This window comes from Blennius ocellaris (genome assembly GCF_963422515.1).
Source record: "Blennius ocellaris genome assembly, chromosome: 7".
NCBI classification, from domain to species: Eukaryota; Metazoa; Chordata; class Actinopteri; order Blenniiformes; family Blenniidae; genus Blennius; species Blennius ocellaris.
In genome coordinates, this window is record NC_137656.1 from 19,907,952 (window position 1) to 19,922,947 (window position 14,996).

The 14,996-nt window shown below is 43.2% G+C and overlaps 1 protein-coding gene across 2 annotated transcripts in view; it reads left to right on the plus strand.

Moving 5' to 3' along the window:
- Positions 1–14,996, plus strand: part of bin3 (bridging integrator 3) — a 29,249-nt gene that overhangs the window by 6,040 nt on the left and 8,213 nt on the right. For both annotated transcript variants that reach the window (XR_013936707.1, XM_080499816.1), the window contains exons 2-6: positions 1,014–1,062; positions 2,374–2,414; positions 6,175–6,236; positions 7,949–8,085; positions 12,964–13,004. Coding sequence is in view for 1 of the 2 variants with exons in the window: in XM_080499816.1 (XP_080355942.1) it covers positions 1,014–1,062; positions 2,374–2,414; positions 6,175–6,236; positions 7,949–8,085; positions 12,964–13,004 (330 nt within the window). In the remaining variant the exon portion in view is untranslated. The remainder of the gene's footprint in view (positions 1–1,013; positions 1,063–2,373; positions 2,415–6,174; positions 6,237–7,948; positions 8,086–12,963; positions 13,005–14,996) is intronic.

Below are 14,996 nucleotides of genomic sequence, written 5' to 3' on the forward strand. Positions count from 1 at the left end.
CCGTGTTGGAGCTCGTGATTGAGCTGTCATCAAAAGGATCTTCTCCACACATCAGTAGCTTTCCCTGGTTGCACAACGAAGCCCGACATCACACCCTCTCTTTTCCATCTCATTAGTCTACACACCTTTCTTTTGACGCAGCTGCTGCCTCACCCTGCCTGTCAGCAGCAACTGTCCATCATATAGCTTAGATTTCAGGCCATTAGTGCCACATCAATGGCAGCCTCGAGCCAATCACGTCGCGACGGCAGTGTTTTGTCTCGTGGCTTCCCGAAGGCACTCTGAAGCTCAGCAGCAACTTATTAGGGAGGAGGCAAGGTTTTGAAATTGGGATAAAAGATTGTGTTTTAACTAAGGAGGAACATGTTTCCTTTTTCTTTCACCCCCCAAAAAAACACACAAAAAAAACCCCCTGACACTGGTGATGTCTGTGTTTTCTTTCATGAGTGAAGAAAAGTTGTACTTCATCCTAAAAAATTACATACAAGTATAGCAGATCTCATGACACATTTTTTTTGGGGAGGTGTCGACATGTTTGTTTGCGCCTGGCTGTGCCTTTTTCAGTCCCATTATATGACGGTATCTGCCTGATATTTTTTTTTTTGGGGTGGTGGTGGGGGGGTTGCCTACTTTCCTGATGCACAATATAGCATCTGTGTTTGATTGCCAGCTGGGGGTCAGGCCGCAAAAACCACACACGGATGCGGGGACAAGCACTTCTGTTGAGTGATATCATGTTTGCAGCTGCAGCCAGATGCGATCAGTGATGACATGAAGTTAATGCACATGGCACTTGACTGCATACTTGAGAAGACCAGGGATTTAATAGCCTTAAATTGTCTTGTCACTGATCCGAGGAGTCACTTGCCCACCCGGAGACCCGTGCTGACCCCGAGTCAAGCCGTCGCGCAGCCGACGGCAATCGGTGCATTTGATAGCGTCACATTTTCGCCGCTCACCCTCGGCTTGCCGAAGTCTGTCACCTCTCATTGTTTTTCTTGTTTATGTTCCAGGATGCCCTTCAAGATTGGACAACCAAAGAAACAGATTGTCTCTAAAACGGTAAGTTACTGAGGGGAAAAAACCCCAAAGCCACATGTATTGAATGAGTCACAATGTATTTAATCACTTAACATGAGTATCAACTATTAATGTGCATTTCCCATTTAGCTCCCAAAAAAAGTTTGCAAAATACCACTGCAGTTCTTAATGGGTTAAGACAGTATCTGTTTGTTTTGTGTTTTTTTTTAATGTGCTTTGTTAAAGCTAAGCTGTAGCTGTAGTTAAGCTTCATAAATGGCATATAAAATGCGAATGGTAGTCTAAATACTGTCATCGGTGTGCCACAGCTATGAGACTTATTGGACTTCAATTTGTCTAAACCGTTCAGGGGGCAGAGGTGGTTACCTTGAAGTGACAGTGAGTGGGTGTTCTCCTTGCCGGAAAGAAACCACTTCCACTGTAATGGGTCTGTGGCGCTGCCGTCTCAGTCAGCCTGGGTTTCCAACTTCCTGTGCCACTCTAAGCAAAAAAACCATGGAGTGGGTTTCAGGCAGCCCAGCTCGCAGACCTGCTGGTGACAAAGCGTCAGCTGCCTCCTTCACGGTTTTGGCCTCTGTGTGTAAACCAGGAGCCCACAGAGCCACAAGACAGGAACTTCTGATACCCCTTGTAACTTGCTTGACATGTTTTTAGGGACGGAGAGAGACAGGTTTTCTCATGCCCGTGACGGCGTGTTGGTTTTTTTCTTTTCTTTTTTTTGAACGGGTTATTTAATGTCAGCAAACCCTGCTTTACAACCCTCAAGTTGATATCAGTGGGTATAATGTGTAAAGCGAGGACAACGTTCTCCAATCACTGGCTGAAAGCATGTGTGAGTAAGACTAAGAAATAACATCAACATTCAGGGTCACTGGAGAGTTTCTCTCAGGTTCAGCAGTGTAGCAGTTGTGTGTATGAAACACTGAACAGTGAGAGGAAGGATGACCGCTGTGGCATGAAACAGTGGCAGTTTGGGTCTTGTTTTAAAATGTTGTCGTCTCATGTTTGACATGCTGCGTTCGCTGTCCATTGATTAAGTCCCATGGAGAACATTGTGAAAAAGTTTGTGTATTTTTTTTTTTTTTAAGTAAACGTACAAATACGAGAGGCAGTGAGGCGTTAAAAAGCACACAACATCAACAGCGATCGATAGGAGTGCAGTTATTATTGTTGCTTGGATTATTGATGCATGTTGTATCTCTTGTTTGAAATATTTCAATGTGTCTTTTACTGTTTTTTTTATTATTTTTTTATTTTTACTTATTCTTTAGATGATGTTGAAATGGCAATATATATCTAAAATCCATCCTTTCCCTCCCTTTTTTTTTTAAGGTTGAAAGAGACTTTGAGAGAGAATATGACAAGCTTCAAAAGTAAGTTAAAGTTTCTGACACACACACACACACACACACTAGTGTATTTATTTAAAACAAAGTACTGGGTACTTTTCTAAAACGGGCCTTCTGTTGAACATGCATAGAAGAATGTCATTTTTCACAAGCTTATGTTACATAACATAGGCCAGCTGGAGACCAACTATAAAACATTAGATAGCAAATATGTAATATGCAATAGATTTTCTTTTTTTTTCTCTCTCTCTTTTTTTTTTTTCCCTCATTTTTGCAAAACAAAGGAAATTTGGATCCACATCACTTAAAAGCTGAAGACCTAAAAGCTCAGTACATCTGGGCCCCAGCTCACTGTGAGGCCGAGGTTAAAGAAACTCCCCGAGGGCCCAGCAAAATGAGTGGGAGCACCATTTTCCTCTCAGGTTTTGTTGAGTAGGAGGGCCCTTTATCAAGAAGGTGTGGTGCCAATAGACCTTATAGATGAGTCAGCGCAGCAGGCATGTAGAGACATTTAGGTTCCCCACCCTAGAGAGCCTTATCAACACATCGCGGTGGATCTGTGACCTAAATGCAGTAACCTTGATAGACGTGGCCCACCGCATTATGTTTTTGCATTCTGTCTGCCCAGACAAAAGTATTTGAATGTAATTCAACTTGGGACTTGATGGCGTTGGAAAGCGTTGATCTGTCATACCGTATGTTTTGCAATACTCCTGACCGGTCTCGTCCAGCGTATTCAGTTAAACCCTAATACTGATGGCAATATTCAAAGATTATAAATGCTGGAAACTAGCCGTTAGTTATTTACCTCAACAAATGAACCAAAGTCTGATTTGAATCTTTTTGATGCAATTTAATAAAGAAACTAAAAAGTCCACGTTCTGGATATCTGTGTCAGCGGTATTAAATCCACAACAAAATATTTTATTTATGTATTCAGTTCTACAAAGTATGTTTTAGAATGTAATACATTTAATTTTTTTTTTAAAGACTTTCTGTGTAGGTATGAATACTTTTTTGTAAGCTCAGTTGAGTCAAAGCCGTAATGATACGCTGGGATTAACTTCCGTGGGACTAAAGTGTCTGACTTGTATTGATGTGTGAATGGCTGTGGGAAAGAATTTTCCCAAAAAAACCGAAGCCATTGAACAACTTCCACCAAATGCCTCTTCGTTATCTCATGGCACGCTCGGGGGTGTTGCTTGTGAGTCTTTAAAGACACACGAGCATCTTTCCGCCTTTCGCCACGCGGCGTCACGTGACGGTGGCGGCTGCACGGGGGCATTAGGGCACTGGTGCATGGAGCGGCAGCTGTTCCAATAGGTCGCTCTATTAGCACCTTTTGGAAAGAGACTCCAGGCTCACCTGGCACCCGTCCAGAACGGCTCTCTCGCTGTCAGTGCTGACAGAGAAGGGGAGATGCAACAGTATTGTGCAACACATTTTTAAGTGGGAGGTAGTGTCTGGAACATGAGTTTCACATGCACAAACAAGAACACATTTTGAGTGTACGGGCATTGGTCTCCGAGCGTGTTAGTTTGTTTACATAGTGAGACGCTTTTCACCCACTATCCTGCAACCCAATCTCTATGACTGGCAGGGTTTTTTTTTTTTTTTTTTGCCACGATGCTGTTATTTTCCTCGTCTCATATTTTTCTCCTTTCGTCACTCTCAACTGTTAACTGTGTCAGCCAAGCTACGCAACCGTCTTCGATTTTGTTTATTTTACTTTATGTACTGGGGGATTCCAAATTGCATTACAAAGTGTCGTTATGCGGTCGGATTTCTCCGCCGCCTCTCGTCCCTGCGCTCGCATAGGAAGCGCTTATACAACTTTGCAACCTGACAGTTTTTCCAGACGTGTGTAACGACGTCAGAAGCAATCTTCCTCGTCGCAGGTACGACTCGAAAAAGGATTTGTAACCAGATCCCTGCATGGAAACGGTGTCTCTTCAGTCGAGCCCTTTTAAAATGTGCTTCAGATGTTCTCATCAATGTCTGGAACTCTGCTTTTGTTTTCATTTGGATGCACTTTTCTTTTTTCCCCCCACTGAACAAAATATATTACGAAAATAGGAAAGGAAAAAAAAACCCAAACTTTAATTATTAGATTGTGACAGAATCATGCCTGAAGTATGGCTGATACAATTCAGCACGGCATTAGCAGTGCTCACTGCAATTAGAAACGCCTGCTTCTAAAAATCGTAAATGTAGCTGTGTATTGTCATTACTTAAGAAGACGGCCGATATGGCTTGTGAGACCCAGTTGCATCTAATTGGTGAGAGGGACACAAGAAGTTACTGTGGAGATTGTTCTGACAGAATGTTGTTTTTTGGTTTTTTTCTCCCTTTGGTGTGAACAGTAAGGGATAAAGTTACATCATTTATTGCAAATGACATTTTTGGAACAACCTCCATCTGGTCTGTGGCGATTTAGTATAAAATCCCACCAAAAAAAACCGAAAAAACCGTCAAGACAAACAAAGACATGTAGAGGACAAGTTATGATTAAAAACATGAATATGTTGGCTTTAGACCCCCACATCTTCAGAGTTTACAAACCCTTTGTTGGCGAAACAAACAAACAAGAATTTATGTTGTGTTTTTTTTTTTTTTTTTTTGTTTTGTTTTGTTTTTAAAGATACATGAATAAATGAATACATTCATTATGAATGACAATCAAAAATCAAAGCTTTTACCATATGAGTGAAATCTGACATTAAATCATACCACATATTGTAAGGTTTTACTGTTTTAGAGCCCCACCTGCTTTTTGGTGATGATGCTACAGGAGTGATTTTTTTTTTCTAATGACACAACCTGTTGTATTGTTGGAGCGCCACATCTTCCTTTACCGCTACAACAGCAGTGCTTTGTTTAATGAAATGCAGCTCAACTCACTGTGGACGAATTAAAGCTTCACCAGTAAACAAATAAAAATACTTATTGGTAATTAGGGTCATTTTCAGGCTCTTGGTTTAAAAGCGAGTTTGCGGGAGTAACCCATTGGGTGTTTGCTCCCCAGCTACCGAGCAGTAAAGTAAAGGAAGAGTCAAACCCTGACCATTTTTTTTTTTTAAATCAGCCTTATCTACTTTATCCTGACAACCTATGGCTTGTGGCAACAGCAGAAATCCCATGGTATTGTCATTACTTCATATCATATAAATATAGTCCCTGGAAAGGAATAATGGAGTGAACCCCCCCCCCCCCCCCCCCCCACACACACACACACACACAACACATTGCATTTTTCATCAAACCAGCAGAAGTGATACGACGGAGGTCTCGAGGGACATTCTAAACCCCTTGTTTGCTTTAATTGATATAATGAATGGCATGTGTTTTCAGCCTCCGTAGTCTAGTAATTGCCATTTTTAACACCCATCAATGGAATATGTGCAGTGGAATGATTGAAGACATTAATGCTTTTGAGCGGAAATGCAGTTGACAGGAACGAGAAGGATTCCCCGTATTGTTAATTAGCTAACAGATTTTATGTGGAATCAATGAAATGTGTAATTTCTTCTTTGAAATGTTTTTTTTTTTTTAATTTTAATTTTATTTTTATTGACTTCATTTCCTTCTTTAGGGTTTTGTGTTTTCTTTATCCATGCCCGTGTTGTCTTTGTCCATTTTTCGTGTGTTCGCTAAAATGCGATGAATAAAATCCGTTTTGTTTGAAGTCTAAATTGTCAACAATTAATCTGCTTGTCGGGGGCTTGCTATATTGTCGCACGAGACAAAAAGCTGGCTGACGATCGTCTTTCTGCTCGTCCCACAGGCTGGAGGATCAGACGAAAAAACTTCACAAAGACATGAAGAAGAGCACCGAGGCTGATTTAGGTGTGTTCTTCCACCAACTTGTGTGTTCCCGCCTGTCACGCTATTGATCTCCACTTGTTCACCAACATACTTGATGTTGCTTGGCAGGTTTTTCAGGGCTCGAGAGAGATATTTGGTTGTCTTGGTTTGTTTGCGGCGCACGAGCTCCTCAAATGAATCCACATATGAAACGATAGAATACAAGCCTTCATCTTAATCTTTTTCATATTTTTTTTGGAGGCAATAGTCGCGACTGGGGTGTTGTTTTTCTCTTTGTGCACGATTGAGTTAGGACTCGATTTTTTATTTTTTTTTGTACCACCTCTGCAGCTATTTATTTGTCTGCTTCAGAAGCTTTGTTTATTCTGTGTGTATTTGCTTATTCGTTGGTTTGATTTATTTATTTTTTATTTATTTTATTTTTTTAATATATATATATATATTTGGGGAAGTAACGGTAGACATGGCCTGTGGTAAGTAGTTGGTTGTGGGGGTGGAGGAGTGGGGAGGGATGGAGCAATGCGAGGCTTCTTCATTTCCTCTCCTTTGTGCTCTGGAATATGGATGTCTGCATCATCAAAGTGTCATAACCGTCAGGGGCTCATTATCGTTAATGGATTCCATCTGTTGCACAGGTCCCATCTCCCAACAACCGCCAGCAAACAAAAGAACCAGACCGACTCCGCATGTCAGCGCTGCATTTATTACACTGCTCCGTATCGGCCATTATTTTATCAAGTCAAATGCGGCGGTACACAGAGCCCCGTTGGGCTGCCTGGCAGTCATCTGGTGACGGGCGATAATAATCTTTGAAGGGCTTGTTGTCCACTTCAAGCAGACTCGGCGTGAGAGAGCACATAAAATAGTGGGACTTGCTCGGATTTACCGTTGCATTAACTGGCCCTTTCTCACCAGCAGGTGATTGCAATAGTTTGACTTACTTCCCGAAGCTCGCCTTTGTATTCCCGTAGCCCTGTAACGCACACGTCTCTGCGCCGTCGGCGACGAGGTCATTTCGAGCAATTTGCTACTTGAAGCCCGAATGGCAAGAGATGTAGAAATGCCACACCGTGATAATTGATTGGCTGAAAATTGGTCTTGAGAGAATCCCAAGAGTGTGAAAAGACTGATGACTGCTCCAGATTTCTATAAAGCCCATTTTGGATGCCGCTCCACTTGTCAGTTCATGTCTCCTCAGTGCAGCTCATTTATTTTGACAGTGAAACCATAATCTGATATGCGCTCTGTGTCTAAACAAAGTGGCATGAGTGCATATTAACAGTAATTGGTACTGTCAGTGTAGAAACATGGCAAAGATCCTTGGTACACTGGTGAATATTCAATACGGCAGGCAGCTCCACCACCCCCACAGATTTGTACAATGGGGGCAGGACTTTGCCATTCAACTTATGCTCTCTCCCAAAGGCTCACTTTTCAATACATGGGCCCATAGAAGCACATACATTGATTAAACGATTAAAGCCCTGGCTTAATCCCCTCAAATTGCCCACACAGTGCAGCAATAATGCCAAAATCTGGCATGAAATTAGATTAAATGTGGAGATGTAGATATCCACCATAGAAATTTGCATGGCTGGAAAGCTTATGTTTTTTTTTTTTGTTGTTGTTGTTTTTTTTCCCCCCCATTAAGTTATTTTGCTGTCTTTTAACAATATTTTCTGCTTTGTGAATGTGTGTCTCTTTCTGTGTGTGCGTGTATGTGTGGCTGCCAGCCATGTCCAAAGCGGCAGTGAAGATTTCTGCAGACCTGCTGAGTAATCCTCTGTGTGAGCAGGACCAAGCCTTCCTGGAGTCCATGACTGCTTTAGATACAGCCATGAGAAGGATGGACGCCTTCAACCAGGAAAAGGTCAGAGTAAATCCACTCCGATTTGAACGTTCTCATTCCGTCGTCGTTTTTCCTCTACTTTTTGCATTGCGGGCACTTGTCTTTGATTATCATGTTTGCATAATGTGAAATGTATTTCCACAGAGATTTTTAAGTAGTCAACCAGGAGAGGTTCTGTTGAGAATGCATGTTTTCATATTTGTCAATATTGTGGTGCCCATCAACTAAAAACTCCCCGTATGTCTTTCCTTCTGCTGTTTTGGGAAAAGCATCTGTGGTATCATCCTCTATAAGCTCAAGCTACTGGTTATCAGCTGTGGAAATTGATGCATTTGTGACTCACTGTTGTCTAAAATAACTCCCACAAAAGAAATGCCTCTTATTCAACGGGAAAATTATGCCTTGCCTCAAAATTTGCAAGAGTAACCTTTTGTATTTTGTAATGCTTGTATCGCCCTGTCTTCAGTTGATTCCTGTCGTTTTACCCCAAATAGAAAAAAATTGTAATATGGTTCTGCAGGCTTTTTTTTTTTTTTTTTCTCCCACCAGGTTAAATAACTGGAACCACTAAACATATATGAATACACTTCAAAGTAGTTTACACTATTGGTTTCATTCACCCATTCACTCACACCAATGGCTGCTGTGCCGGGTTCTCAACTTCCATTGAGAGCACTTTTCGGGATGTCGATCGATTTACATCTAAGACACCTGGACACCTGGACACCTGGACAGGACAAGATGGGCCATCGAACCACAAAACGTTGGTGTTGAAAGATGAGCTGCTCCATCAACTGAGCTGTTGTAGGGAGTCTTGGGGAGCAGGGTCATGAACTCCTCATTAGTTACCTGCAGTAAAAGATGCTGAGCCGCACGTATTTTAGAAATATTGGAACATTATTCTTGTCACATTTATCCCCCCAAAAAAAGGTCTTTTTGAAGATTGCCTCCTGTGTAACATGCTTAAAAATAAGGTGAAAAATTGATTAGACGACAAGGAGCCACTAATTGAAAGCTTAAGACTCACGTGTGGATTCAGCGCTGGGGGTTGCAACAATCTGGGACACGGCACAAATTTAGTTGTCTCTTTCATACAGACGGACAAATGTATTCAGCTCATGAGACGTAGAAAAATTCTCAACACTTTTCATATAGCGTTATTTGTATTTCGGTTATAGAAATGGATTACAACACACTCGCCAGCATTTTACGTTTACCAGGCTGACAAACGGGTGTTGCCAACGTATAATCTGTCACTCCAGTCATGTTCTCATTGAATTTTGTAAAAGTTTGTTTGTGTTTAGACAACTACAGGATTGGTTCATTTGGAAAGCATTTTCTTTTAATGTTAGTGTCTGTGATTCTTGTATGTTTTTGTCCCGAGGGCTCAGCCAAAGCCAGGTAGACATTTCCTTCCAGAGCTGTAAGCAGTATTCTTCCACCGCTGTACTTTGTGAAGATCTCTTCTTTGGCTGTTGGGCCTCTTCAGTTTATTTGCTGGGTGCACTTTAGGTTTTGATTAGAATCATCGCCACAGGTAGTTATAATGTGAATCATAGTGGCACGGCATGTGTGCATCCCCAAGGCACTGCACTGTGAAGGGTAGACATTTAAAGAGGGAAAATACAGGAGCGAACACACCAAGTCCTATACCGATTGACTCTTTTTCATCTGTGTTTTCTTGACTCGTTGCCCTGCTGGTAGGTGTTCTCGGCTTTTTCACTTTTGTTGCCTTGAAAATATTCCCCTTTCTTTTCATATTTTGTTGTGAACTCGAATGATTTCATAACCTTTCCCATAACAACGATCCAGCAAGCAGGAGAAAATGAATGCCTTTTAAAACGGTGGATACTTTTTGTATTCCACGGCGTGCAGTGTTGTATCGTGTTTAACTAACGTCAGCGTGTTCTACTGACCTGTGAGGACGTGATCTATCTTCTGGTGCTTTCTGAGTTGGACTCCACGGTGATCTGAAATTCTAACTCCTTTGCCTCAATGTGCATTCAAAACAGCGTCCTGGAGGCTTTAAAATGTCTCATTAAACATGTCTTTTTAAGTCTTAAGCCACTTGAATAATATATTTTTTAGTTTAGGTGCAAACCCAGCTTGACAGAAAGTATATTAAATGTCACGGAGTAGTAGAATTACAGTATCGTCTGAATAGAAAAATAAATAACTTGCTTGCAGTGTCGAACAATTTTTGTATGAATTACTTCTACTCCTCTCCTCGCCTTCTTCAGCTTTAACATAGCAGTCGTTCCGATTGGTTTCGCTCGCTGCTCGTCAAATTTTACAGGAGCCATTTTGAGTGACGAGACAAAGTAGAAATGTAGGTTGGACTGTGCGTGTGGGTTTGTGACCCGGGGTGCGTATGTTCCAGGACTTGGCTTGGTTGAGTGCCCAGCAGAGCTCTCCTGCCAGTTCCACTGTTTTCAGGATAAAGTACTGTTACATTCTTCAGATTTATTACAATGCCTAATTCTCTCGCTCTTTTTTTTTTTTCCCCTTTTAAATTCTGAGCTGAAGAGATTTCTGAAGTACTGCCACACACTCTTGGCTGTGGAAGGATAAGTAATGTTTAGCATTCTAAATCGCTCCTTCGTTCTATGTCATTTGAGCATTTTAGTTTGAAAACACTTTCGGCTTCAAAGTCTTCCTGCTGCTATTTTCCCCCTCCTGGCGAGAGTTTCGCAACTGTTCTGGGGAACTCCTGGCTGTCTTCGCTCATTTGAATGTCGTTCCGTGTTTCCATGTTTCATCAAGAGGCCTCTCTTAGCGAAAGGTCTTCACCACGGATGTTGGTGGGTCAGTGTTCCTATGTGGTGTGGAGCTTCCTGCTTGGCTCCATGACTGTGATGTGTTTGACAGTGATTCAGCCAGGCACTCTGATCCCAGCTCGGTTTCTCACTTGCACAGGACAACAGTCACCGTCTGTATTGACGTGGCTGCTTTTTGGGGTGTTTTTTTTGTTGTTTTTTTTTAAACACTCTTTCATCCAGTGTGGATGTTGACAGTTGGGTCACACCTGATTTCCCCTGCACTTCTTTCAGTCTACCTAAATAAAGATTCTTGCTTTAACACAATGTTCAGTTCCAGGTTTGGGATGGGCTCCGTCTCCCCTTGTTTGTAGAGTGGCTTCAAGCCTGCCACAGGCAAAATAGTGATTGTGAGTGCTTTCTGGTCAGTCTGCTGTGTGCATCACCTCTAGCTTCGCAAAGGTGTTTTAAAATCCAGCGCGGCTCACTTGAACACTACTCCGACTTCTCTCTTCAAGCTGGCTGTTGATTCTGACGGCACCAACAGCAAACCTTGTTGCTCCAGCGAAACAGACACAAAAGCATCCACCCTTTGCTCTTCTCCGCGTTGAGACGAGATGTTCCGCCGCGGGGCGCACAAGTGAGAGAGCCAGCAGATAAAACGTGCAGCGATAATGAAGGCAGCAGTGGCCCAGGTCTGTGTGTTTATTTCTGGGGCTGAGGAGGGCGCGCAGCCCCGCCGGCACACTGCTGCCGAAGCTGAGCCCCAGTGTAGATGGCGGCAGCGCAGTAGAGGATGCTCCGTTTGGAGGGATATTGATTTCCTCTGCGATCTGTGTGTATTTTTGGGAGGCCTGTGTGCCGGGATGGCCTCTGCCCCGTGACTCACTGATGGAGACTGCTGCTTGAGCGCCGGCCTCGGGCTCTGCGGGGCCTCCAAGGAATAGCTCTGCACCCTCCTCCCCCCCCCTCCTCTCTGTGGGAAGGGGCAGAGGGTAGAGGGCACCAGCATGCTTAAGCAAATCTGCCGCTGTTCTTCTCCCTCCTCGCTGCATGCTCTCACCTTAGAAGCAGCAGCACTGCTCGAGTTGGGGAGGGGGAGATGGTGTGAATATGTAAAACAAAGAAAATGTGAATTCCCATGTACTTATTTGTTATTGGTTCTCTGTTTTCCCTCAAACCACAATCAACCATTTTGTACTTGGAAAGATGCCTGTGTGAAGCAGCGAGTGTTGCTGTATGTTCTCCGAGCTGGTCAGGGCATTTTTACAAAGCACAGCTGCGATCTTGCCTCCTTGTTGTTGTGTGATTGACTGTCCTTCCAATAGCAAGTGAACATATGATTAGCAGGGATGCTCACCGTTCTCATGCAGCTGTCACTTCACATCTCGCCGCTTTAAATTCGCCTTCTCTGCTCTTTACATTTGCTATTCACTTGACTTGATTGCCTGCTTAGCCCAATCCCCGTTCTGCTCGCAGATCCACTCGTCGTCTTGAATCTGCAATGTAAATGACGCCTGAAACTTTATTAATTGTGCGCCAACTTCTGTCGATGAGACTTGGTGCTGGAGCTGGAGGCCTTGAGATGAGATGTTCATTTACTTCCATTTAACACCCCCCCCTCACCCCACCCCACCCCCGCCCTCCCTCCCCTGTCGGTTCTATCAAGCAGAAGGAGAATGCTGGAAAATATAAACTGTTATTGTTAAAATGTTGTTTGTAAAGAACTTTCATCTCGTACGGCAGCCCACCCTCCACAGGATTTGAAATCAGCAGAGCTTTGCTTTCATGTCCGTCCCCTGACAGTTCCATCCTTTTGTATCGCAAAGCTCAATGAATATTCAGGGGTTTCTCCTTAGGGCTTGTGTACAATAAAAGAGTCAACGTCATGAAAGTTTGTTGTGAGCCCCCCCCCCCCCTCCCTCTCTTTTTGTGTGCTCTGTCGGAAATGTACACAATTGTTGATGTTTGTGCTGCTTCGTTACTTTACAGCTAATGAGCAAGAGACAGTGAAGCCGTTTTGGTTTTGACTTCACTTCTGATGTAACTCAATTTGACAATGAATAACAATTTGTAGTATCACTTCCCTTGATGTTGAGGTAGAATCTGCTTATGTTAACAGTTGTTCTTTTATTTATTACAGGTCAACCAGATCCAGAAGACTGTGATTGACCCCCTGAAAAAGTAAGAGTCAATCTTGATTTGTCTGATTCTTGAATTTATTATATTTATATTTTGCCCTTAAGTATGTCTCCAGGGTGAATATATTTGCTTGTAGTAGTAGAAAATTGCCAATGAAGGTAGATCTTAATGATGGTGTGGGCAGATAAAGTTCAGTTTCCTTCAACATATTTATTTTGTGAAGGTCTCCACTTGGCCCCGGCCGGGGAGAGTGAATAGCCGGAGTACTGGACCACAAAACGTTCTGCACTGTAGTAAGACAGGTTGTAAAAATGAACGAGGGAGTGAGCGCTGCTGCTGTGGTGATGGTTCGTCTGGAGGAAAGTTTATTTGGTTCCTAATACTCGCCCCCAGTTCAGGCAGTGAGCGCTATTCCATTTGTCATGTCCACACACACACACACACACACACACACACACACACACACACACACACACACACACACACACACACACACACACACACACACACACACACACACACACACAGAGCAGAGGTACAAAGGGGAGTGGTGGACTATCCCACCCGTCTTCCGGAGCGCTTGTTAAGGTTTTGCTTCCTCCTGCTGGCTCCTCCCAGGAGATTAAACACGTGCTCTGTAAAAGAGGTCCTGCTTACTGTGTCACTGGGAAAATTGAAGCTGAACTTTCTCCTTCTTTAAGTTGCCAGTTTATGAAATGACCAGTAAGAACAGAATCCTCTTTTAAAAAAACATAAGATTGTGCATGTGTGTATGTGTGTGTGTGTGTGTGTGTGTGTGTGCTCAGACCATTCTTCCTCATGCGCTCTGGTGGCGGAGCAATGACAGGATGGAATGGTTCTAATTTCCTCTTCCTGGTGGGCGGCAGGCGGACGTGTGGGCAGGCTCAGAATATGGCAAAAGGCCCAGCTTCCTGGGCCCATAGCTGTGGATTGGTTGAGGAGGAGAACTGTCTCAGGACAGTGCACACACACACACACACACACACACACACACACACACACACACACACACACACACACACACACACACACACACACACACACACACACACACACACACACACCACACACACTACACACACACACACACACACACACACACACACACACACACTAGAATCACCTGCACACATTCACACACACCAACACAGCACCAAACCTAGACTTCTGTTTGGAACCAACAGTCTGCACAAAGATGGAAGTTCAACCATAAATCTAAGCACTACAGTGTTGAAACCAGCAGAGAAGTACACTTAACTGACCCAATTCCGACAAAACTCACGCACACTTATTAACAAGTCTCCCTAAGCAAAAACTAGCTATACAAAACTTTAGAACAAAGCTCTACTCCAGTCCAATTAGGAATTCCATTAGTCTCAACTCCACTAATGAATATTTATTTTCATCGCTTACTTATCTCAAAATACTCAACTAATGATCCTGTGTCATTGTAGAAACAATTAGCGAAGAGTTCAAAAGAAGAACGTCATGTTAATGGCAGACTTTCAATGGGTTTGAATGTGTGCCCGTATATGCGTGTGTGTATATTTGCGAGCTACGTGATTGTGTCCATGTGTGATTGTTAATAAAAAAGAAAGAAAGAAAAAAGAAAGAAATTTGGGGAATCCATTCTTAATACTTAATGTGATAAAATTTGCAGTGAACACATGAGTCTTCTCGCCTGTGTGCCTCTCGGGCCGAGACGTGAGTTTCATCCACTCACTGGGGTCACAGAGTGACATCACAGTGTTTATACGAGGGGAGGGGAGTGCGTGGGCACGGAGGCGCTTCTGTTATCTAGGCCTTACAACCTAACCCCCCCCCTTTTTTTTTCTTCCTCCGTTGGCTGCGACGGATGTTGAGCCTGTTTGGAGACCTCTGCCCCGACTCCAGCTTGAACTGGACAAACCACTGTAACCCCACAGCAGGTCGCCAATCATTAAACTCTGGGGAGTTTTTTCAGGGTTAGCAGGAGATTGATGTTGGTTTCCATGAGACAGTGAATGAAGTGTG